A 25893-nucleotide genomic window follows, 5' to 3' on the forward strand; every position below is an offset into this window, starting at 1 on the left:
TCCACTCAGTAATGCCAGGACTTTAAACATGTTCCATTGTAGACTGAGCACAGCCTGTAAAAGCTTTTCTGGAGGTTGAAAATGCAGATACAGCTGATCCTATTAACATTGCCACTGGGAAATATGTATTACACAGGCAGGTGACTCACAGCCTCTAGCATTGCAATCAGATCTAGATTTGCCTCTGCATTAGGGAATCTAATCCATCTGGGGACCCTGCAAACTACAATCTTCAGCCATTCCAAATTCAATCATACCTTAAGGTCATCACACTCCATATCTTCTCTAGGCTTACTCCACTGTTTCAGGTATTCCACATATTTTCTTTTTTCCTCACGCAGCTTCTCTCTTTCCTGAAAAAAAACCAGTCACAATTGTATATAAATACTGTTACATGGCCTTATTGCAACTTCTAAAACTGCACCACTTACTATTCAATCACACCGAAAAGTAAAAATCACATTAAATGAGAATGGAGAAATCTATTCATTCTTATTTTGTATATAATGATACTGGCAAAAATATTTAAATGAGGTGATACTTTGTTGGATTAATTATTGCTTTTGTTGGGGGGTGTTCTGGGTTTCTTTTTGATGGAAATGGTGGAAGGAAAAATATCAAAAATTAGACAGCATTTATGAAAGTTGCCTCAAAAAAGACCATCAAAACAAGACAGTGAATGTAGCTGTAGTAAAATATAGTGGAATACATAATTTATGTTCAAGTTGACAAAAAGTTATTTAGCAATTTACATCCCAAGAGAATTCACACAGAAACCCACAACCATCAGATATGCTGGCAATCTGATGCAGAACAGATTCTTCAAAGAGAAGACAACCATTAAATTAAATAGTTTTATGCATTATTGGCAAAAAATCCCCAAGTCCACCACATTACTTCAGAAGTAAGTTCAAATTAAACACGAACTTTTGGTAAACTAAAATTACAGAGAATGTTAACCAGAACTACAACCCATCTTATCTTGTAACTGCCTATTCTTCTAAAGTGCATTTCTAGGAAGTGAAAATGATAAATGGAAAATAACTTGAACCAGCGACTAAGAAACAAGGAAACTAGAAAGCCACTATACTGTTCCTAAATGAAACATATATACTTCAGAAGCATTACTTTTTCCTTTTCTATTTTGAGTCTCTCTTTCTCTTCTTTCTTTTTCATCCTTTCTTCTTCCACGATTTTCTTTAATTCTTCTCTCTTCTTCTCCTTATCTTCTCTCTCCTTTTTCCTAGCTTCTATAGCATTTGCCTTCTCTTGTTTTAATTTAGCTTTTTCAAAAGCTATAAAGGAAAAAAAACAAACTTAAGTTATTTTTTCTTTTTAAAATGTTAGTTTTAACTGATAAACAGACTGATCTTTTTATAATCACTATATGAAAAAGATATTGTTATGAAGACTGAATTGTCCCAACCAGAAATTCAAACACTTGGAATTTCTTTACAGAATCAGAGTTTCAAGCCTATGTATGTCTAATACATATGTTTTATGAGGTTGTCAACAGGTAATAAAGTTAAATATATCTGGTTTTATGAGTATACAGAAGGTTACCACTTGTTTATTGGTTTCAATCAATTGACATATAAAGATGAGAACTGATTCCAATGCATAATTACAGCAACATACTTAGTAATGACTGTTTAATAAAAGTATGTCACAATCAGGTGTGGCACACCACTGTGAATATCTGTGATAGTAAAAACCTTTAAATAAGTGATATTTAAATATTTAGTTACTATCAAATTACTGAAGTCAATACATTTGAAACTTACATAGTATTTCAGTATGTTTTGTTCAAATTTTATTCGTTACACAGTTTAAGCTGAACTTTAAATGACAATAAATGCTACTGCCTGAAGAGATGAGGATATTTTGCAATCATGTGTAGAAGAACAACAGGATACCAATTTCCACTCTCTGTGGACAGGCAGTGCCTATCAGACCACACACAGACTAACAAATAAAAGGGGATCTTAATGTTTTAATTGAATAAACAGGAAAGTTGAAATCAGAAGTGAAAGAAATGAAAAAAGATCCTTACTCTTACCAAATGGATAGTACTAACAAGACCTTTATTATATTTTCCTATAACATTCTGAAAATGGGCTAGGTTCCCTCCACAGAAAGCTACTGCACATACCAGCAATGTCTCTACCTGGCAAACAAATGCAGTGAAGCTGATCCTCAGGGTCTTCAACACACTGGGAAGGTTAATTTTTCAAGGTACTTGGTATTTTGCTACCTTTTCACATTGTGAAAATGTGTCTTAACTAGTCCTCTGGAAGCTGCAGTTTCTGTCCACCCAAGAGAGGGAGCAGCTTTGCCTCTGATCAACTGTTACCTCAGTCTATGCTGTCATTCCCAGCACACGAACAAAAAGATGCTTGTTGTGCAAGAATGTGGACACACAAATGTAATGGAACACAAAATTCTAGTGTTCCCCTCTCCTATAAAGGCAAGGCCCAAAGCAGTCAGACAACTTTGCTGTTACTTCAGCAGATGTTGGACTAGGTAATTTCTAAATGTCCTTGCCATGTTAAAAAAAATCTTGTGTTCAAGGAAATGAAAAGCTGGAACCAGAAGTTCACTAAAACACTTCCACAGATGAAAGCCTTTCCTTAGGAAGGACATGAGTCCTTACAATCCAGAAGAATATCTCCTTGTCTGACTTTTGTCCTGAAAAAGACATACCAGCTTATCTGGCTAAACCCAAACAAAAGGCATATAGGTCCCCTTACTTCATTTGAAATCAAATTTAAATTGATCAGGAAGAGGTCAAAACTAAGCCAAAATAATTCAATTAGTCCAAACTAAAAATATCTGAAGTGATTTGTTCTCTTTTAAGCAAAAAAAGTCAGAATATATTTAAGTTCTTTTAAACTTTGAGATTGTTGTACGAGGAAAATGTATAAATGGAAAAACCACTACATTCATGCTTTCATATACCTTCAGCTGTTAAAATTTATACATGATTTCACCATCCAAACTTCTACAAAAGATTATTTAGCTCTTTATTTATCTCAGAGAGAACTCAACATAGCTGGACCACAAGCTTCCTATATTTCCCCAATTTAGTCAACTAACAAGGAAAAAACAAAACCAAATCAGGAAATAAGCACGCTAACTATTGAAAGGAGCACTTGGCAATAGTGGCGTGGCAGTACACTCTTAATATATTTTCCCTTCGAAAGGTACAACCCCAAAAATACTCTAATTATGGCCTGCTCTTCAACCTGCAAAAACTGGTTCTACTGGTCATATGAGTAAACTTCAACTTACCTATGGCCTGCACATCTTCTTTTTGCTTCTGGAACCTTGCCCTTTCCCTTGATACTTTACTTTTGTTTCCTGGGGTGTTTTGTTTAGGTGTAATATTGTCCTCCTGATAGAGAATTTCGAGGTGGAGAGGAAAAAAAGAACATAATAACTAGAGTGAAATGACCAGCAAAAGATATTCCCAATTTTTCAACTGTTCTCTAGAACACAGTGAAGTAGTATAGAGACTGACAGTCTCAGTGTTTAAATACAGGCAAGTGACATACCTGTATCTGAGGGCAAGCGACATAATTTTATCTGAGAGTTCAAATTAAATCTTTTTAGCAAATTATTTATTAATCCCAGAATGGAAAGGTACTCTGCCATCACAACACTCTGAAAAACAAGTTTCTCGATGGCATCCCAGAATAATGACAAAAGTAAGAAGATAACATATCAAGTGTGATCCCTTTTACCAGCTTAACTATAAAGCAATTACTTTAAGAGCAATTGTGGACTATATCCCAACTGCCCTCAAAATAAAAAAAGCACAATGTCAACCCTGTACTTCAAATGATCTGAAAACTCAGACAAATGGAAGAACTTCACAGACTATGCTGATGTGTCTTCATCTGGGATTAAAAATGTTATTACTTACAAGACCTGCAGATGACCTCTTTGGAGGTCGCCCTCGCCGCCTGCTTGCAGGACTGAAGATAAATGTGGGTGGTTCATCAGGAAAGAAATAGGAGAAATTCTGTTCTGCTAGATTATATTTTTCAATTGATGATGCCTTAGTAAGAAAGATGAAAATAGAAATTCATAGTGAAATTCTTACCTTTTTATAAATATAAGGTAATTAATCAATCATTAATTCACAAAAGAAGACAGTAAGAGTAACCATATCCACAACTGCTTAACTGAGGATAAGAAATAACACTCTGAAATAGTGTAAGGGAAAAGTTAATCTATCAGGTGGGTAATGATAGTAATGTATGCAGCACACATTTGAAACTAGAATTTGGCTTCACTTGGTAAGATATTGTTTCTTTATATGCCTTTTAGCAAACACAGATGAACAGCGTCTCGTAGAAAGTTACTGAAATGTGTCAAGAATAAATTTTCAAAAAAATCAGAAATTTAACTTATTGAAGAATTACATAATTCTCTATTACACAGGTACTTATTTCTGGAGGAAGATTTTTCCAAATTCTCAAGGTTTCTTTTCAAGCCTACTTTCTCAACGTGATGACTTGAGGAAATCTGCCCTTACTGGATAACACAGATGAGGATACAAAGGAGACATTCCAAATAGGACATGTTCACATAACTGAAATGCAAGACAATCAGCAAGAGGACAGTAAGACACTCCACAGAAAGCCCAAATAACGACAAGATGACACATATACAGAATGTAACTATTCTCCTGAGGTCCAGAAAGTATCACTAATAGATCACTAGTCCTTAATGTGAGCTGAGTCAAAATGACCACTAACAAGCCCAAGGAATGGGGTGGTTTATCCCTTTCTGCTCTATTTTCTTCTATTTCCATTTCTTCATCAGAGACAGACTCTAGAGTTACAAATCTATTTAGAAATTCATTGCTTTGTTGTTTTCCACAGCTTTCAGAGGCAAGACTCTCAGTGACTCATCTCTCTGAGCCCTCCTGTGCAGAATGAGCAGTTACACAGCTGTATGAGAAAATAACATATAACAAAAAACCCTGCTACTTTCTAAAAACAAGAAGATAGCAAGGATTTCAGGGTCAAGGCTGCAATACACAGTGAAGGAATCCAGGATCTCTTGTGGTACAGCAGGCAAGGCAGAGGAAATTGCTGCCTTGTGGGAAAAGCTGCTCAAATTCTCAGTCATCTGGTGCCCACTGAGATGTGAACATTAGTCTGACTTGTACCAAGTATCACCATATATCTGAGGTACTACAGAAAACATGCATAATCAACATCCAAGGCCTTATCAAAAAACCCATTCCAACCACCTAAACTCTGGTACTTGTCTCACTGAAGATCTGGAGACTGAATTCATTCTATTATAAAACATTTTCCAGCTAAAAGCATTAGAACAGAATAATACCGGTTTCTTGTACCAACACAGAAACAGTTCATTTTTATTTGACTTAAAAATACCAGCTGCATATCTTGAAGAATGAAAACAATTCATGTGCTAGACTAATCAAAAGTATATCATGTTTTAACAAATAAGATTTTTCTGGGTAAATGCTCTTTTTTATTTTGTAGATTTTTTTAAACTAGTAGCCAAAGAAGAAATTAAAGAATTATGCTTCATGCCCAGAAAAATTATCATCTTGTTTACAAGAAGTTAAAAACCTGGTTGTGAACAAAAAGTTGAAGTATTCACCTTTTCTTTTGGAAAAGCACATAATACTTAAGAAAAACTAAATTTGGTGTCACTTTTAAAAGGAGCTCTGAGCAGGTAGCAGAGAAGAGCAAAAAATACTTTATAGGGTCAATATTCTATCCAGTAAATTATTTCTTCTTGCTTACCTTAGCTTTAATTACTCCATCATGTGGTTCACAGTGTTGTTTCAGAAAAAGTTTAAGTCTATCACGAGAAAAGAGATGTTTCCTCCGGCTGTATTAGGAAAGAAAGGTAGTATTATCAACTAATATCTTTAATTAGTGTTTAAGTACAGGCAAAATGTGCAAGAATACATGTGACAGACCACATGATTGATCTTATTATTTTCTTAATTATAAATAACACCCTTACTATTGTAATTAACAACCATTCTTTGAAACCCCAACTGAATTAAAATTTTCCTTATGAATAAAACAAAACTCAAGCAGTACATAAAGAGTTGGTTTGTGCATCTGCAATTTTTATTTTGAAGATTCTATTATGTCCTCTTCTATAAACACCGTTTTGATCCTCCAAATGGTATATCCTCCAAATGGCATATCCTCCAAATACTTAGAATTCCTAAATAAACCCCAAGTCTGATTGTTTCAGAAAGAAAGGAGGACAAACAAGCAAACAGGGACAGCAGGATAGCAGCATTCACATCTCTCAAGCAGGGAGGCAAGCCAACAAGTGACAAGGTGAATTCACACTTCTCAGTCAAGCCTTGCCACTTCTTTCTACAGGACAGCGTGCACACTACTGGCTCCTGGCATTCCAGGGAACCCACATTACTTCATGGGAAGGGAAAAACTTCACTACACAGGAGCAATTAATCAATTAAGCAATTAAAAAAAACAAATCCTGATTTGTGCTCAAACTAAATCACTTGTAATCACACAAATTGAAATTTGTTTCCAGCATCCAGTTTATATAAAGTTTTGATGCACAATCTACTCTAAACATATATTTTAACTGAGTTTGAGACAAATTTGTTATTTAAGAAGCAAAATCTCTACACCTTTCTATTTTAAATCAATCTGATTACCAATGTCTGCTCCAACATTTCAAACCAGCAATGCTACCAGAGTGCTCACAATGCCAATAGTTCATTATTATTATTACTAGAGTTCTCAAATGTTTTTCCACCTACTCCATCAATCACAACAGTACCCAAGGTATCCAAAGTCACAGTGTTGCAAAATATGGAATATATAAAAATTTTCTTAAGAAAGGATGTTCTTTGGTGTTTGATCTTCATATACTTTCAAGCCTTATCAACACAAAGGTAAATATAATGTATGAAACAGAGAGCTTGTTAGCTTCCATAAGTGTAGCTTATAAGTCCAGGTGTTAGAAAATAAATTATTTGTTGGTAGAATTGCATTGTTAAGGTTCAGGGCTGGACAGGCTTCAGTGGTCTCAGGCCTGGGGGGAGGTTACCAAAGCTTGGGAAAAAGAATGCTCACTGACAGTGGACACAAAGAATGCAGAATTTAGGGGTCACAAAGACACCTAGCAGAATTCCCAAGGTAGGAAATCCAACCAAGCAACGGTACTGAATCAGCTCCAACTGGGTAAAAGGCAATTCTGTAGGTGGAAATCTGCAGCCACTGACTCAGGACCACTGACACAAGAAACGTGCTGACTCAAAGGACTGAGCATCCAGACTAATTACCATAAGATGCATTAATTAATCAATTAATTGGAATCATTAACCAGTAGAAAATAGAATACAATTAGTAAGAGAACTATGCAACTTGTAGCCAATGAACACTAATTCTTTTGGCCCACTAAAATGTGCTTGATTTACAGAATACCACTGATCACCTAGGTTTGTGCATCAATGAAATAAATAATTGGTGTCTCTCTCAAGTGTGTAATTATTGGTCTGCTGCACACTGGGTAACTAATCCGATTTCTGCAGACAACAGCAGGTCTGATCTGTGCACCAATGAAAGCAGAGACTTGCAAGGGGTTGGCACCTGTGTTAATGCTAACAAAGCTTGGAATCCTTATACAGAAGGCCTATATTACAGTATTTTGTTCCATTGCTTTTAATTAACAGCTCTGACATTGTTTTTAAATGCCATTTTATATCAACAACATCTTACACAACTCACAGTTCCAAAGCACAATTTTAACTTCCACATATTAATTTTTACCTTAGTTGAGATGCTTTAACAATAACAGGTTCATATAAGTGTTTTTTAATAGGTTGGACTTTGTATTTGAACAAAGAAGGATCAATTATGGCTTTCTTCTCCCTAGGGGAAAAAAAAAAGTTTACATTCACATATCATCAGCCTCATATTCTACACATTTAATATATTTATATGCCTACACAATGGACCTCTTGAAAACACCCAGCTTGTTACTTCCACCAATACCAAAGAGGGCCTATTCATTTGTGCCTACTTTTCTGCTACTATATTTAAATCTGCATTAAATCAAGTTCCTGCAAGGAACAGGAAGAATAATGAGGGATGTTTTCTTAGCAAGGAAATGGGAGACAAGGGACGGAAGAAAGAGAGAGAGACAACCAAGGATACATCCCAAAAGTTCAGAAAATTGTCTCCTTAATACTCTCAGTACTATGATGGCAACAGGAAGACAGGAAAGAGGAGAAAAAGATGATGAGGAAGGAGTCCAAAAGACAAATAAAATCAATAAAACCAGTAGCCCTTGATCTACCAATTACATTGAAAAACAAATAAAACCCACCTAAAATATTTTTCCAAAATGACACTTTACCAACAACATAAAATAACAGAAAGTAAAAGAAATCATAAGAAAACATATCTGCATTTCAAAATAAATGCTTATCACATTACATGCTTTATTAGCCAAACTACACTTCCCTTTTACAGGTATTGCTACAGAGAACTAGATTTTTTCCCTCCTCATGGAAAATATTTCTTCTGTTTTAACATAACATCAACTGTTTTATTACACCTCTTCCTAGGTGGATAACACCGAGGTCTGGTGTGCTACCAAAATTAACTCCTTCACAAGAAAGAGAAGGGTTTTGCCATAGACAATACACTTCAGGAATAGTGTATTTATGGACAGACTTCATGAACAGAGCTAAACTAATAAGCCTTTATTTAAATCATGTTGCATTTTGGCATTAAACAATAGAACTAACTTCTCTTGAGGTGATAATTTGTAATCAAGAGTTGTACTGCTTTATCAGGAAGAATTCAGTCATCATCCTGTTTCATCAAGAAGGAAAGTTGAAGCAGCTATGTAGATGAACTAGGAGATTTAAAACTATGCATTTCATCATTGTCAGCCCTTCCAGCATTTACAAAATGCTTTCATCAGGTGGAGTTTGTGACAAAATAAAACAGTACATCACTTGCTGTTCTTTAGCCTTGTGAAAAACATGCACAAGATGTTGAGAACTGTACTTTGCAATGCTGCTGAAAATAAAATTTGCTACAATTCTTGTTTTTCCCCACTAATTCTGTGAAAGAGAAATACAAGCAATGTTAACATTCCAATGTCTAACAAATACATTAATTAATACAGATTAAATGAAACAGTACTTATTCACCATTAGTGTCATTTCACATGAGAAGAATTTGCGAAGTTCTCAAGAAAAAATAGTTTATAATGACTAAATTATCAGCATAGTTAGTAATAAATGGACTGACAAAAAAAAGACAGACTTGGAAACAGCAGCACATCTGCTAGACCTATAGATAGGTGCTGTGATATGCATGCAGGGTCTTGCATGATACTGCATGCACAACACAATTCAAATCCAAATTTGAGTCACTTGGACCAACCATTGTTTAAGAAATTTAACAGCAAAAAACCCACCCAGCTATTTCTATTAGCAAAACAGAGATCAACTGTAATCCAGTATACCCACTGGCAAGATTTTAACATCTCTACATTTAAAAGAGCTTTCATATTCTGGTCATACCATGATTTAGTCTTCCATGACCATCTTCAGTGTCAAGACAGGAAAGCTAAAGCAATGAAGGCTGTCCCTAGGAATTTCTGGGTAGTATGAAAGACAAACTTGCACCTCATCACACACCACTGTGTTTCCAGTCTTTAGTCTAGCAAGCTGAAGAATGACCCAAAGAGATGATGTTCAGATACAAAATAAAAGGCATCAGAGTACCAACATTAAACCAAAAGTACATCAGCTTATTTATACATTTTGAATAGATTCTAAGCTTAAATGCTGTCTGCAATCAAATTCAGGGCCCAAAGAATAATCAAAATTTCAACTCTTTATCGTTAATCTTTACTTCTTAGTTTAAGTAAATCTTTCTCAACTTCACTGGATCATATGTAATGGTGCAAACAATTTCAAAACACACTACATTCTCTCTGCTTAGTTTCTGCGTTTCCAGTTATTATCCCAAGAAGTAAATATATTCCTGATGTCCTCCTCCAAACTGATAGCAAAAATTTTGCCTAGTGCAAAAGAGGAAGAAAAAGGTCATTCAATACACATAGAAAGCTTTAAAAATTCTATATATTATCTAGCAGCTTTGGCATTAAACTATTATTATTTTGGTAATATTTGATTTTGCAAAGCATTATATATATAACTCATTAGAGTTAGCAAGGGTTAGACTCATTTCAGAGCAGAGATCCCTTACAAAATCTTCACAGCACAGCTCTGACACACAAACAAATCCAGAGGAAAAAAACAGAGTATTTTGTAATTTAGTAGGTAAAAACCACAACAGAATCACACATATTACACTAGTTTCTACTGCACTCAAGTGAATGTGGCTAGTACTTGTGTCAGAATCTTGCATTTTTAATAAGTTTGTACTGAACCACTGACAGGTAATAATTTCATCAAGCCTTCAATTACTTTGGCATGGTGACCACATGACCTGAACATAAATTTCTTCTTACACTACTTCTATGCTATTCTGACAGCACAGTACTAAGGGAGCAGGACCAAGTAACTTCTGAGACCTTAGAACCACAGAATCATTGAGATTGCCAAAGGCCTCTAAGATTGAGTCCAACTACCAGCCTGGCACCACTGTGCTCATCACTAAACCACATTTTCAAGTACCACATCCACATGGCATTCTGAACACTTCCAGGGATGGCAATTTCATGACATTCCTAGGCAGCCTATGCCAATGCCTGATGTTTCAGTGGAGAGGTTTTTCCTATTATCCAATATAAATATCACCTGGCACAATTTGAGGCTATTTCCTCTCATCCTGTCACTTGCTACCTGGGAGAAGAGACCAAACTCCACCTCACTACACCCTCATTTCAGGTGGTTGTAGGGAGTGCTTAAGGTCCCCCCGAGCCTCCTTTTCTCCAGGCTAAACAAACCCTGCCTCCTCAACCTTGTCCTTTTCAATTACTTTGTCCAGGACATCTATCTACACCATCTGGACTGAGTCTTGCCACAGCTACCTGTATCTTACCGTATTAAGAAAAGCAGAAAAATTGCACCAAAAAATACTGAGAGTTAGAGGATCCGGAATGCTGTCTAAATGCTAAAATGACTGCTATCCCACTTTTTCAAAAAAAGGCAGTGGCTTTTCTTCTTCTCTTTGACTGAACTTGGGAAAGGAAAAAACTCCCTTGAAGAATGCTAGTTAAATAACACAATCATTTATGGTCTCGTCATGCTCCAGTGCAAGCCCTTACACACAGGTAACCTGTCAGCAAACTGATCCCCATAGCGAGGCTGCCTCTGCACATCTCTGAAGGTTGCCACTGACAAGCAACTCTGTACTGAGCAATAATAACAACTGCCCATTTGGAATTGCAGGTGTTTTCTGGAACTTAATCAAAATTTCAACAACAAAACAAAGCAACCTGAGGACTCAAGAAAACCACTCCAGAGACAAGACAACAGCAACAAAATCCTGACTTTTAACTTTTTGGTGAAGATTTTAAGGTGCCATTGATCCAAGTACTTTGGTCTTTCCTTATAATATAAAGAGGACTATCCATCATCATTATTCTTGGATTCAAGTGATGGAGGAATGAGAGAGGAAGAAAGGAAAGATAAGAATTAAAGATCAAGAAAGAAATACTGTACTGAAGATACCGTATAGCTTTAATGACAAGCTATGCCCACATTTTGTCATATCCAGTTCATAATTTTTTCTCCAAATAAAGTTAAATAACTTATTTGAAGATAGTAAAAGGCCTGGACGATGAGGTTTCACTGAAATTATTTCCAAAAACTGTTACCTCTTATATCCCCAAATTTGCAGAAACTATTAGTGCTTCCCCAAAATTAATCTTCAAATTGAACAAACACCCAAATTTACTGTCATAAACCAGCCAGCAAACCAACAATATTTTTTCTAGTATTTCTGATGATGCTTGATGAGTTACACTACTCATAGCCCTGGCAAAAGGAATGCCATGAATAATTAAGTTGCAGCTGAATTGTTCACATTTGACAGCTAAAGCCCCTCCACCTCCAGGCTGCTGCTGAGTGCTAAAGCCAACACAAGAGTTCAACCTTACCTTTAAAAGCCTAGCAGTTTAAGGTGTTCTGCTATTCCATGCAACCACTAAACTACGGTACCAGAGGCACCCAGGGCATAGTAAATGTTTTAAGCATTTAGAAGATTGCTACCTTTTGCTTTGTAACTCAGGCCTTAGAAAGCAGTCTGTTTTTCTGAGGGAAAGTAAGAGCATCATAACCTCTTCCCATACCACCCCAACTTTTACTGCAGAACACAACAGAAAAGGTCAGCAGGAACACTTGTACAGACTACATGGCTATTTCTGCCCCACACCATCAGGAGTAGGGTCACAGAAAGGCTGGGATCTCTAATGACATCTATTTTCAGTTAAGATTCTCTAGCCTTACAGATTCTTTAGGAAAAATATTTGCAGATGGCCCATCAATCTGTGCTGTGCTCCCCTCCCCCTCCCTCACAAACACCCTGAGCATCTGCTGTACCATTGTTTAACAGCACTGCAGCTCTGCACAAAGGCTGGGTCTCAAAACCTGGAGATTTGCGTGCAGGCTGAGGCAGAACTGTCCTGCACATATCAACTTAACATTGGTCCCAAGGTGACTAACATCCACACTCCCCGCATGCAAGTCTCTCCATAAACAGCAAAATATAGTCTCTGCAAGATTAGGGCTGCAAAACAATGTCATTCAGTTCAGTGGGATTTCTTACTGTTATTATGAGCAATGGTATAAAGAATCTTATATGCCAGTATACAAAAATCTACAACAATGCTTTAGTTACAGATAGGTTTTAAACATACAGCAAGTAATACTTTCAAGTCTGCATATACCCAGAATGTGTCTAGAAAACAACTGTTACTACACTCTCACTTTTGTTATAAACAGACTCACTTAAAAGTTACAGTAAGCATTTTAAAGCCACAAGAGGTTTGCAATTTAACTTGCAGCATAAATGTTTGTTAGATATGTCACAGAACACTGCTTCAAAAGCCTGTATATTCTCACAAGAACTCTCTTTCTTAAGAGAAAGTAATTATTTTCCCTTCCTTCTCTGCACTGTCAAAATAACTAATCAGCTGGGGAGAACCACAGACTGACTGGGAATGCAAGACTTAGTCTTACCACAAGCTCTGCATGCATGGAAGTGACAGCACTGTAACAGGATCAATCCTACAGTCAGCTCCGTGCATGCTTGCCTAATTCCAAGAATAACCTCCTTTCAAATGCCACATGCCTTTTGGAATACTGAAAATACATTTAGTTTTTCAAATATGTAGGACATCTTCATGAACAACTTAGACACTACCTTCAAGAAACAGCAGAGAAATTTAAAAATTATTTATCGCATGTTATTTTCTTAACCAAGAGAGAAGCTCCACCCTAGTTACTCTAGGCATGTCAGGATATGACTTCATCATGAAGGAATCAACAAGATTAACTTCTGCATCCATGAGACATCTTAAAGTCAGTAACGGTTCATTCAAAGCCTGTATATTGCTAGATCCTAGATTAGGGCCCACTTCAAACGCTCCTCTTTCATCATCATGCCTATGAAGCATACAAGTCTTTCTTCTCATTATACTGCTACGATAGGCTCAACTACTGCTCAGTAAAGGGATACTCCAAACTAAACACCACAGTCATAGCCAAGAGGCTCTCCTATTCAATGTTATTAGGCTACTGCAGCCCATAGAAAATTCCGCAAGACAAGACACACAGTTTCACTGCACCTAATGACATAACCAAATCCATCAAAAACAATGATATATTTATGTGGACACATGCACAGTGAAGAAAGCTTGGTATGGTTTTGTTTTTTTGGACACAAACACAAGACGTCTCTAGAAGACTTTTCAGAGAGTTCCAGTAAAAGCGTGTCCTCCTGTCATAAAGTAATCTAAACTCTGAGCCCCATGATGGAAGTGAAGTGATACCAGACTCCAGAAATGCAGAACCAGCTGCACCTTCTGCTACAGCAGCACAGATTTCCCAGCACAGAGAACTACCAAAGGGTACACACAGCTCTTCCACCATCTCTCAGCAAAAATACTGTCATTGCAGAGAGATAAACAGTGATTATTCAGTAAGTATTCCATTTCTCATAAAGCAGTTTTCTGGTGTGTTAGCATAACCGGCACCTCTGAAGGTTCAGCTTGTCACCTTCGGCTGTCTGAATGCTCACAGTTTTACAGATCAAATAATTTGCTTCAGTCAGACTCTGGCACATCTGGCTTTAGTCTCATTTCCACCCAGTCAGAATGACATACAGTAAAAGTATCATGTACCCATTTTGTGCAGAGCTACTGTGCGTTTCTGAGTCATCGCTGTCGCTGATGACAATTGTGTCCCCATCAGCACTGCTGCTGTGGCCATTCACCATTCCATTGTGATGGGCTGGAGCTATGACTTCCAAAACCTTACACTGAAACCTGAAATAAAACAAAGACAATTATTAATGTCAAAAGTTTTTCACTACTACAAGGAGTCTAAAGCTGTAGCAGATGTTATTTTAAGAATACGTACATAACTGAACATTGTACTGTCTACTAAGTAAGTAACTAAGAGCCTTGAACTAAAACACTAGGTAAAATATTAATTTCATAAGTACCATCTAATAAATGGACAAATTCATCTGCTTACACAGCTATCAGCTTCACTTCTCAGGAAAACAAATCAAGTTGTCGTTGTGAGGTGTTTTTTTCAGTTCTCATTTAAGTAAAGTAAAAAGTTAATGTGTTACTATAAAACTAGACAAACAAAACTTCTACATTATTTTCACAGCAGTCTAAGAAAAGCAAAAGATTTTCAGATCCTGAAGTATTTTTACTTGTAAGAGATCATCTTCTACTACTGTCGATGACCTAAATAAACAAGGCTGAAATGATCATTATGCATCTAATCTTAATAATGGCCCATTTATCTGCTGACACATATTAAGGCTCCATCTGGCATGCACACAATTGACAAAACAAGCCTATTCCTTTGCCATCCTGAATGCTAGTTATAAAAGGGAGAATTAACTACGTATCCAAAAGTATAATTAATCAACACTACATGCTGGGTAACTGTACTATAGCTGGTTCTTAACCACTAACTTTCACCCCTTTCTAGAATTCCATGGCCCCTTTTCTTTAGCTTAACATCCAAAAGCCTTGTCTGATTCATGAAAATTAGCTGCTGGTAGTCAATGGATGTTGTCACATTCTACCACTAAAAGCTCAAAGCATGGGGAAAAAGAACACATAATAATCTTCTTCTCTGGGCACCAAACACTCCCACTTGAAATACATAAAATTAAGAAGATATGAAGTCCTGGGCTTGAACTAGTGGTGGGTGTCACACTTAGGCTAAAAACAAACAAACCTCATGAAATCCATGACAAACAAATTTTAAATGTTCTTCTATTTGAACTGAACACTGGCAAAAAGCAAGCTATGTCAAAATAGATCTTGAATACATCTTTCTGCAAGCAGATACACTTGTGTAAGCAAGACTTGCACACACTGGGAAGGCTAGGGGTAGGGAAGGGGAAAGAAAAGATGGTGGCAGTCAGAGAAAACTCCAAAGAATTAAAATAACATAACATGAAAATATCCTATGTAGTATTCTTGTGGCACTATCAAGGATAAGTAATGCAGTTAGACCATTTACCTGCTCTCTCCAACAGGAAGAGAGCTCCAGGATACTCCAGCAGATTATTAAAAAATATGAAAATAATTTAATTTTTAAAAACCCAACAAAATTATTAACGTACTTATATAGTCCTAAAGACAACAATATAACCAATGCTTACAGTATCCATGGGGACACCAGAGATGCTTGCACACAGAGACAGCCTGAGCCCACCTGGACTTGCTGGCCACAGGCACACTGCCATTCCAATGCAACCCATCTCATTTCGAAAGCTGGCTGGTCTGGGGCTGTGTAGAGCTGGAAGACACATCTTCCCAAACAGTGGAGACTACGCTTATTCACTGTAAAAAACCTAAATAGGCTCTGTATAAAGAACCAAGAGCATCCACGTATAGTGAAGGGAGAACGTGGTGACTGTTCACAAAGCCAATTCAAGTCCAACAAGGCTTATTAAGGTCTGGCCCAGCACCAGACTCCGAGTCCTCTAAGAAAAGTCTATTATTAGTAACTTAGTTTTCCACTATTTGGAATATCACAGTCACTCCTTCATACTAAATAATATGGAGCCAACTGCATGACAGAATGCATATTTGTAGGCTGGGGTTTTTGAAATCCAGCAAAGATCCCCTCCTAAGAAAAGACTTCTTAGTAGAACTAGTTTCAAATTCAGACACACTTGTAATTAATCCCCAGTGGAAAAGCAGCTCCCGCCGCGCTCCCGCCGTCACCGCGCTCGCCACTAGAGGGGGCCGCTGGCGCCGCGGCCGGACCGCGCCCCGCGCCACCCGGGGCGCGCACTGACAAAGACGCTGCAGCGCACACACCAACCCGGCCGTGCTCCCGCACAAAAACACTTCAGTGTTCCGCTCACCGCCGAGCCTTCCAACACTGATTTTACCTGCTCGTCCATCCAGCGGCCCCCTAATTTACAGGGCATCACATCTCCTTCTCTAAGAATGGAAATTACAATTCTATACGCTTGAGTCAGTAAGCGGCAAAATCCAGAATACAGCTGCATTCCACCCCACCCCCCCCTTCCCCTTTATTTTTCAGCAGGAAGAATGACTAACAGATTAAGCTATCCCAGAAAGGAAGTGATACTCCATCTTCTATGCCATTCAAATCATTACCAGAAACCTTTGGGGTTTCAAGTGAAACACACATTACCTGGTGCAATTTAATGCTTACTGATAGACAGGAGATTAAAGACAGTCATGCAACTGTTCCTTCTGGAATTAAAGAAATAATCTATGAATGATTTTTTTAGCCTGTAGTCAAGTCATGGCTAACAGCACGAATTCCCTGGACTAAGTGGCAAAGACACTGTTTCTAGTGCAAGTGGTCTGCTCTTCTTAATAATCTAATCATTTCCAAGTTAACTCACTACAATTCTTACTTTATATTACAAGGCACATAAAACAACATAGCTGAAAGCTGAAGCAAGACATTTAAATGAAGCATACTACTTGAATTACTTGTTTAAAAAGATACTTCAAGATCTTTACACAGCTTATGTCAAACCATGCTCACTATTCCTCATAAAATAAGATTCAGGGGCAACTCAGTCTGAAAAGACAGCAGCATCAATGTCCATAAATACATACCCTAAATATCCCCATCAGTAAGGAAGCACTTTCTTCAAATTACAATAAAGATTACGGTCACACTGAGTGAATCCCAAAGGCTTTCAAAACAAATTGATAATAGAACCATCAGGAATTTGAACACAACAGTCCCAGTAACTCTAGCTCAGCCGACACTACTTAAAACAATTTTGCTTACCTATTTCTGCACTACAGGCTGTTACCAACAGTGAGCTCTTCTGGCTCATTGAAATGATGGCCTCATGCATACAGATTTGTTTTCTGTTAAGCTCAGAAACTAAGATCCTTGAGCTCTCTCATGTTATGGGAAGGGCTCCAATAAATAATAAGCCTTATGGTTTTATCTTTTTTCTTTAAAAAAACTAAACCAACAAAGAACAACACAGGAGTCCAAAGGTTTTCAACACAAAGTCAGAGGTGGTATCATGAACATTTTTTTTAAAATGTATCTTCTCTCTCAAATGAAAAGGTCTGAGAACTTCCAGTTATTTCTGTGAATGCTGGGTAGGACTGGTCAGCTGCACAAGCAAAAGAACAGAACTCCAGCAATCCAAGGGCTAGGGACTACAGACTGTGGCACAGGACAGTTTTCTCAGGAAACCCAACTCGGTCTCCTTCTGAGGAGGAGAATTCTGGGCTGTGCTTAGAAGAGCAGTTTAACACAACAGAAAACTAAGGTCTGACTGAATCTTGTCACTCCCAGAATTCTAAGGAAGAAGCAGGCTGAAGGTATGCAAAAGCAAACTGCACCTGCAGCCTCAGGCTGCTGCTCCACAAGATGCAGACATCACTGAACAGTTCCTGTCAAATGGGGAGATCTTTCGCCACTCCTCTTTCCAGCCACAGACATGGTGCTTGCTTTTTGCAGCCCTGGCTATAAGTTTCATTTATTGATTGTCATGAAACTGAATTCAACTACCTGACAAAACAACTAAACAAAAGAATATACATTAAAAAAATCACCAAACCCCAAAAATCCGTAACCCAATGCAAAACGCTTGGTAACCTTGTGTCATTATCACCTACTTTAAGCAGCTCACTGAAGGATCAGATGAGAACTAGGGCATCTGCAAGACACAAACACTGACCACAGATAAATGCAAAGGAGGATGGAGAGCTGTCCATCTACTCGAGAGATGGGGAAAGAGGGACTGCCATTGAAGACTGGGCAAAGTTGTTTTTGATTAGGCTAATCCTAGCCTTCTACTCATCCACTGTTACCAGTTTTCCAGCACTGTTTATTTGTGGTTACACCCTCTCAGACCTTCCTTTTCTGGTTAATGCACCTGTTAAAGCCCTTCCTGTTATTCTTTGCATCCCTTGCAAGGTTCAGTGCCAGCTTTGCTTTGCTCTTCCCAGGTCACCTGTCAGTCCTGTATTCAACTGGCTGTATATTTGCTTCTTTCCCTTTAATTTGACCATCAGGTCAAACCAGTCTGCTGTGCTACTTTTCCAGCAGATGCCAGGGTGGTTGAAGCCCCCAAGAACAAGAGCCTGTGAGTGCAATGATCCTGTAGGTGAAGCAATAAGCCTTTATCAATAGGCTCCCCTCGATCAGGGAGCCTGTAGTAATCACAAACCACTTGCTTCCTTTTGTTGCCTCAGTGTCTGATTTTTACCCACAAGTTTTCAACCTGCTCATGGGCTGTTCTTCAGAGACAACTCTTCACACTCAATCCACCTCTTGATGTAGGGGGCAACTGTTCCACCTTTCCTTCTCCCATCTCTTTTGAATAGCCTGTAACCATCTATGGTCATAGTCCAGTCATGGGATTTGTCCCACCACATTTCAGTAATGGCAACGAGGTCATAGCTTTCTAGCAGCGAAGTGGTTTCCAACTCCTCCTGGTTTTGTTGCTCATGCTGGGTCCTTTGATGCAAAGGCACCCTCATTTGGGTTGTCAGCTGTGTCACCTTCCTAGAGGAACACACCCCTTAATTCCTTGGAGATAATTCTCTGGTGGTTTCCCTTTTGGGTTGTAATACCTTAGAGTCCCTGGCTCATCTCCGTAAGACTGTATGTTCCAACATGGCTCACACATTTCAGAGTCAGTATAATATAGATGCACTTCAACTGGGCTACTGATTTCACCTCCAACACTGGCAAGCTGCACCCAGGCTCATCTCTGCCTAGCCTGGTCTTATCCCCTTCCTCCTTCAAACCCGATTTTAAGCCTTCTCAATCATCCCTGCCAAGTCATGGACTTTTAGACAGGTAAACCTCATTTCTCTCTAACAGGCCTGGTGCCATATAAACCACCCCATGGTTGCAAAAGCCAAAACTCCACTGATGGCCTTTAAGCCACATGTTGATCAGGTGGGTTCTCCTGTTCCTTTCAGCATTCTTCCCTGCTACCAAAAGTAGAAAATACCACCTGCACTTTTGTTCCTTCAATCTATTGCCCTAGTGCCCTGAAGCTCTTTCTGACTGCTGTTAAGACTTCTCTCATGAACCTTGTAACTGCCAACCTGCACAACAACTAGAAGTGGGTAATAATCAACGGGCTCAATTAGTCCAAGGAGTCTCCTGATGGCATCTCTTACCCAAGTCCCAAGGAGGCAGCAGCTTGCCTGTGGAATGCATCCAGCTGGCATATGGAGCTCTCAGTTTCCCTGCAAAGGGAGTCACCAACAATCACCCTTCTTTCTTTCTGAACACTCAAAGTTGTGATCCATCTGGATGACTGATGTGTTCTGGTCAGGCTCCAAGACAGAACTTCACTATTATCTGCCTGACCCTGATATTGCAGAGCCTCATACATATTCTGCAAGGGCACTTGGGAAGGAAAGGGAGGTTGGGGGGTTTTGTCCTATCTCCCCGGGCAGGGACCTGTTTCCATTCACCCTTACCTTTTAGGTCCCCCCCCTTCTGCCCGATGGTGAGAGGGTCAGGGTTCCTCTGACTCTTGCCAAGCTTCCATCCACTACATTTCTCTCAGGGACTGAAGGATGTGATTCCACCAGTCTGTTTTCTCTCACATTCCTCAGCCTTTTCCCTTCCTCTTCAGAATGAAACAAACCAGAACAAATTCTTTCATTCAGCTCAGCAACTCAAAAACACATATACAAGCTATTATGAGTTGCAGAACAGCCCAGGTATCTCCATCTACTGCTGCTGGAGAAGTAGAACAACACAATTTAAAGAAGAGAATCTCTACTCCACTATGTAACAGGCCCAAACCATCACAGGATATCAACTGAAAAATCTTGACCCTGCAATTCTTGGCACTTTCACTTCCCAGCAAAGTTCTTCCCAAATGCCAAGCAGGCCTTTATATTCAACCAAGGCTGGTGTTAGAGAGGCTCTGAGAGGAGAGACCCCTTCTCATAGCTCCTCAATTGAGCATTCTGCACATCAGCTCTTGATCTGGCTGGCACTAATTACTCTAATAGAAAGAATAGTCTGGTGCTCTGCTATGTCCCCAGTTCAAGTTAAAAAAACAAGATACCCTGAAGGCTCAGATGAGTTGTAAATGTGTCTCTGTATGCTTTATGATAAGCAGACAGAAACCTTCCCTTGGATGGCACACGGCTGGTTCAAATAGGAGAGTGGGGGAACACTGCAACACTTTGAAGCCAACTTTTAAAATAAAACCCACAATGATCAGTAAGTCAGGAGCAAATTCACTTTTTAAGACACACAAATGAAAGCAAAGTTTTTCAAATGCCAAAATTAAAAAATCACACCTTTTTCTAACAGTATGTAAAGTTAGTTGAATACAGAAACCCCCAGAAGAGTAATACAAGAAACTGTAGTAGCAAGTGCCAAAAAGTGTCAGAAGTACCAAAAAGCTGTGGCATCATTCTGTTTGTCAGCTCTTAAGTTTTAAAGAAGCAAATGTCAAATAAGTACAGCCACTCATATCCTCATCCTAACAGTTCTCCTATACTTGAGAGTAATTAAAGAGGTAAAAGAGAGACGAGACAAGATCTGAAGGCATAAGTGACATCTTTTACTGAGCTAACTGGTACTGTTTAATGCACACACAAAACAAAAGCACACAAGGAGACAGGTTTTATGCACCTAACATCCTCCTAAAGTACAGAAAGAGATGCTGCTTTTGAGTTTTAGCATCTTCATTTGTCTGTCAAGTTACAGTGAAGATTTTATGTTTCAAAGAAACTAGTAAGAAATATGGGTTTGCTTAGGACAAGAGCATGTACAGAGTAGCTGTATCAGCTGTCTCCTGCAGAATTAGGACAGTACTACACTGGAATATGCATAATTTTGACTGCCCAGCCTTTGGTTCATAACATTGTACTGATTAAAAAGAAATAAGTAATAAAACAAACCAAAACCTTTACCTTTGTATTTATAGTTATAAAAGCAGAGAGTGTGAGAATGACAGCTAACAGAGACTGGCAGTGCCAATTGTAACAGCTGTTCAACAACCTGTAAGAAAGGAGTTGCAGGTTCTTTCCCATATAGCATAATCTCATAGCTTCCTCTAGTCAAATAGAAGTATATTTATTAGTCAACCAATTTACATTCATAGCCCAAAGGATTTAAGGGCAGTGGAAAGTGAATTCCTGAAACACAATTTTTCTAGGCCAGTTGATTGATACTTAAACAGCTATGCTGACAAAATGCATACTGTATTTGCTCTATGAATACGTAAGCTGCTCTCCAGTACTATTAGAAATGCTGTTTGACAGACACCACGCTGGTTTTGATACTTTCTGGAATTCAAATTCACCTTTCAAAATAAAGTAGGAAACTTCCTTTATATACAGGAACTTACGTTTAAGCATTATCACTAAAAAAACCACACAATTAGTAATTATAATTTAAATTCTTTCTAACTCATTAGTCTAAACATGGAATACACTGTTACTTAACTATCCAGTGGTCTTATTATGTAATAACTCATCCTAGCACTCAGAATACAACTACAGATATACAGATATAGACAGACAGATATAAGCAACTTGCCAGTTTGAATAAAAAAGTTGGAAAATTAGCTATAATTTTATCTCTTGCAAGGATTATCTTCTACCATCCTAACTCCTTATCAGCTATAGTCATGACCAGCAACATGCTTCCTGTGCCCCAGTTAAGACTTACAGAGATGAAAACAGTATGCAAATCTTTTAATTGGCCTAATGCAATGGATAATCCACTCCTAAATGAACACTCCTAAAGCACTGGGACACCAGTCAAACAATTGATGAGTTTAAAAAGAAGTTTGATCTGTGATTATCTGTTTCCTGCAGCCTGACAACTGTCAACACCAGATCATTCAAAGCAGAGAAAGGATGTTAACCTATTCAAATGTATGATCAGATGCAGCAATCTTCCTAACATAGCATCATCTACTACAAGTAGGTTCATTTTTAGAAGTGTTCCAGTGCTGCTTACTCTCAGACATTAGGCAAGTATTCTTTTGCAGTGGTGTCATCTAGTGGTCAAATTCAATGAAAAAAAGATATTCCTTTCTGTATGATTTTCTTCCTTCTTACACACTGAGCTTTAAGTAATCTATTTCAGTCTGTAAGTGATTGGCTTTTTAATTAAGTGCCATACTAACTGATGGACAAGAATTGGTTGTGCCCCAGCCTCCACAAGGGGAAGGGAAGACATCACCACATAAGCTATTTTTTATGAGTGGGGGTAGAGTTGTCAGATCTACTCACTGCTCAAGTCAGACCAAAAGCTTGTAGTTTCATTAACCAATTATCAAACTGCTCACTTATATATCCTAATAAAGATGGACATTATTTCTTGTGGTAGCACCCAGAATCAGAATACTGATGATAAATCACCACAGGTTGTTTACACAGGCTTTAAATGTAGTTTTTCCTCCAACAAATTAAAACAGTTATAAAACCCAAAAAGCATGCTGCTGACTTCAAGCAGAAAAGAACAGGTCCTACTGCTGAGCAAGTTAGGCTGCTGAAGGTTTTTTTGGTTTTTTTTTTAGTGTGGCTGAGGCATTAGCTGAGGTTATTATTTTAGGTAGGCCTTCCATAACACATAGTTTCAGCTTTCAGGTAATTGTCTTCAGATGTCAAGATGTTGAAAAATCAGTTTCACAAGTTTCAAGTACCAATAATAAAACATATTAATAAGACAGCAACAAATGGACAGGTTACTGCAAGAGACACCATTCCTTGTGGAAAATCCAAAGACCAACAAGTATGTGATAGGTCTTGAACTTCCAGTTCTGACTGTCAAATATAGGAAGCAATTCCAGTAATGTGATCAACATTTTTCCTCTCCTTCAATAAAGTGTGAACTAAAACATTAGCTGCCTATTTTACATGTTAATTGGCCATGGCTAACATGAAATATTGCTCTAATCCTCCCCGAATGACATTCTAATGGACAATATTTACAGTGTCAACTGGTTTCAATCCTTTAGCAACTCAAACTTACTTTTAAATGAAGTTTTCTTTTTGTATTCTATAGTGTTTCTGACCAACATTTCAAATAATAATTTTGTCTTTTGTGAAGGCAGTACTAGGAAGACGTTGTTATGCTATTCTTACATTTCTTTAACTGGAAATCTGAGCACCTGATGTTTGACAGCATAGCACAGCTGCCACTTCGGAGAAAAGTCAGCCCCAGTTTGGCCAGAAAAGTCAGACACATGCAAACCAAGAAAGATGGCCATTTTTAATCAATACATCACTTGGAAGGGTTAAACAGCAAGAAGAATTATGTCCTTGTTGCTTCTAACAGATTACCAAAATGCACCCATAATTTTTAGAGACCACTGAACAAGCCACATGATAGGACTGGGGGGGCTTTCTCTGCAATTCTGGTTGACACGTGTTGTTGGAGACACCAGACATACCAAAACAAGAGGAGGACAGTAAATCTCAAACTCTCCTGAGTTCCCCCTACCAGACCTCAGTAACAAGGCAGAAGTAGCCAAATTCAAAACTGAGGAGCATAGCAAGAAGATAGAAACCAGAAGAGACATAAGACCAGAAGAAATAATGAAGCATTAGACACTGCAAAAATTGGAACACACAGGTTTCACACAATCAAAAAATCCAACATCTACCCAGAGTTTAAACAAAGCACTTGTCTTCTCTTTGCAGATCACGTGTCATTTCTTGCCGTACTATAGAAAACTTCATATGCTTAAAGATAAAAACATTCACATTAAGCCAAAATGCTAAGCCTTCTAGTGCTTGGGCTCCTTACCACTAACTTTGTTCCAAATCCAGAAAACTGCAATCTACCTTACAAGAATATTACACATGCACAATTACGAGTTATAAAATATCACTATTTAAATTGTTTGAGCAAGTCTTGGTTACACATGCATTAGGTAGTAGGCTTGGCATTAAATGATGCACAGAGCTCAGAAAACCAAACGATCCTGCTGACATTATACATGAAAAAAAATTCATACATAAAAGGTGTGGAAGATTTTACAACACCACAAAACAACTGGGTTTTCATGATGTGCCAAATTCTGTTGGTCTCGTAGGACACTATTACAATATAGATGGCCTGTGATAACTTTGTCTAGAAAAGACCACAAAAACTTAGCTGCAAGTGACAAATGCGTGCAAACAGCTCTGCTGAAAAGCCGTATTATGTACAAGTAATATGAGCTGGTACACTTAATCTCCAATGTAGTACTTCAAAATACAGGTCAAAGTCAACTGTTAATTGGCAGACAAATAACTACACCTCATCTCCTCCCCCTTTGTATTCTTTAATTATGTACCTCTAAGCATAAAAGTCCCTCTGCATTACCATGGTATTTGCAGTGTTTCCTGGATTTAGTATTAAAGGTTGGAACTAGCTCCCTGCTGCACCTCTGTCTAGAATATCAGTGGCACACAATCAGCTAAGGCAAGTTTTTTATTCTTCATTTTACACCAATTTATATTTATGTAGTTTAAAACATACAATCTCTGGCAGGCTGATCTTTGATGGAAATAAATTTTATTTGAAACTTTAATCTTTTGAACAGTATGCAGCCCATCTCTTAACCCAGAGGCTTAAGATATCTAGCTTATATCCTATTCATGTACTGATCAGTGAAAGTAGAACATACATATCTAACAATTTTGTGTTTATGTCAACACAAGTTCCAGTAACCAAGAAGGTTGAATTAAAGACTGGTAAAAAAACTGCAGCACTGCCTTAAGGGGATATTACAACTTTATCTTTGGAAACCTCTTTGGAAAGTCATGATGCACACATGCAAATATTTTAAAAAAGTAACAGGAAAAGTCATTCTTGAAGGGAAAAAGCTTTTAGAAGAACACTAATTTTTTTTTTTTGCTAGTAGCTTGGAAACTGTTTTCTACCTCTGAAGATACTAAGGCATTTCATTGAGCAAAAGAAAAACCTGAACTATACTGACAGTTCATAATAATAATGTTTCTAAATAAACAAAAGAAAAACAAACACCTTATTCTCTAAGCAAAATGACTGCAATACCACTGGTAACCTGGTCTAGTCGTTTGACAAATATAAAGATGAGAAAGAGAGAAAGAAACTTTGGATATAGGTTTTCCATACAGAAGGCAGTAACCTTACTGAAGTTGTTCTTGGCCTGGCTTTGCAGACTGGGACTTTACTGGTTGAAAAGAATTGAGCAGTGA

At 38.0% G+C, this 25893-nt stretch overlaps 1 protein-coding gene across 1 annotated transcript in view; it reads right to left on the bottom strand.

Annotated features, from left to right (window-relative positions):
- The window catches only part of BAZ1A (bromodomain adjacent to zinc finger domain 1A), a 65398-nt gene that overhangs the window by 30065 nt on the left and 9440 nt on the right, over nucleotides 1–25893 (bottom strand). The window contains exons 4-10 of the mRNA XM_063398901.1: nucleotides 14371–14514; nucleotides 7809–7910; nucleotides 5790–5877; nucleotides 3926–4060; nucleotides 3292–3394; nucleotides 1129–1295; nucleotides 258–353 (exon numbers count right to left, since the gene is read on the bottom strand). Coding sequence (XP_063254971.1) covers nucleotides 258–353; nucleotides 1129–1295; nucleotides 3292–3394; nucleotides 3926–4060; nucleotides 5790–5877; nucleotides 7809–7910; nucleotides 14371–14514 — 835 coding nt within the window. The remainder of the gene's footprint in view (nucleotides 1–257; nucleotides 354–1128; nucleotides 1296–3291; nucleotides 3395–3925; nucleotides 4061–5789; nucleotides 5878–7808; nucleotides 7911–14370; nucleotides 14515–25893) is intronic.

The sequence above is a fragment of the Prinia subflava genome, chromosome 5 (assembly GCF_021018805.1).
Source record: "Prinia subflava isolate CZ2003 ecotype Zambia chromosome 5, Cam_Psub_1.2, whole genome shotgun sequence".
In the NCBI taxonomy this organism is placed as follows: domain Eukaryota; kingdom Metazoa; phylum Chordata; class Aves; order Passeriformes; family Cisticolidae; genus Prinia; species Prinia subflava.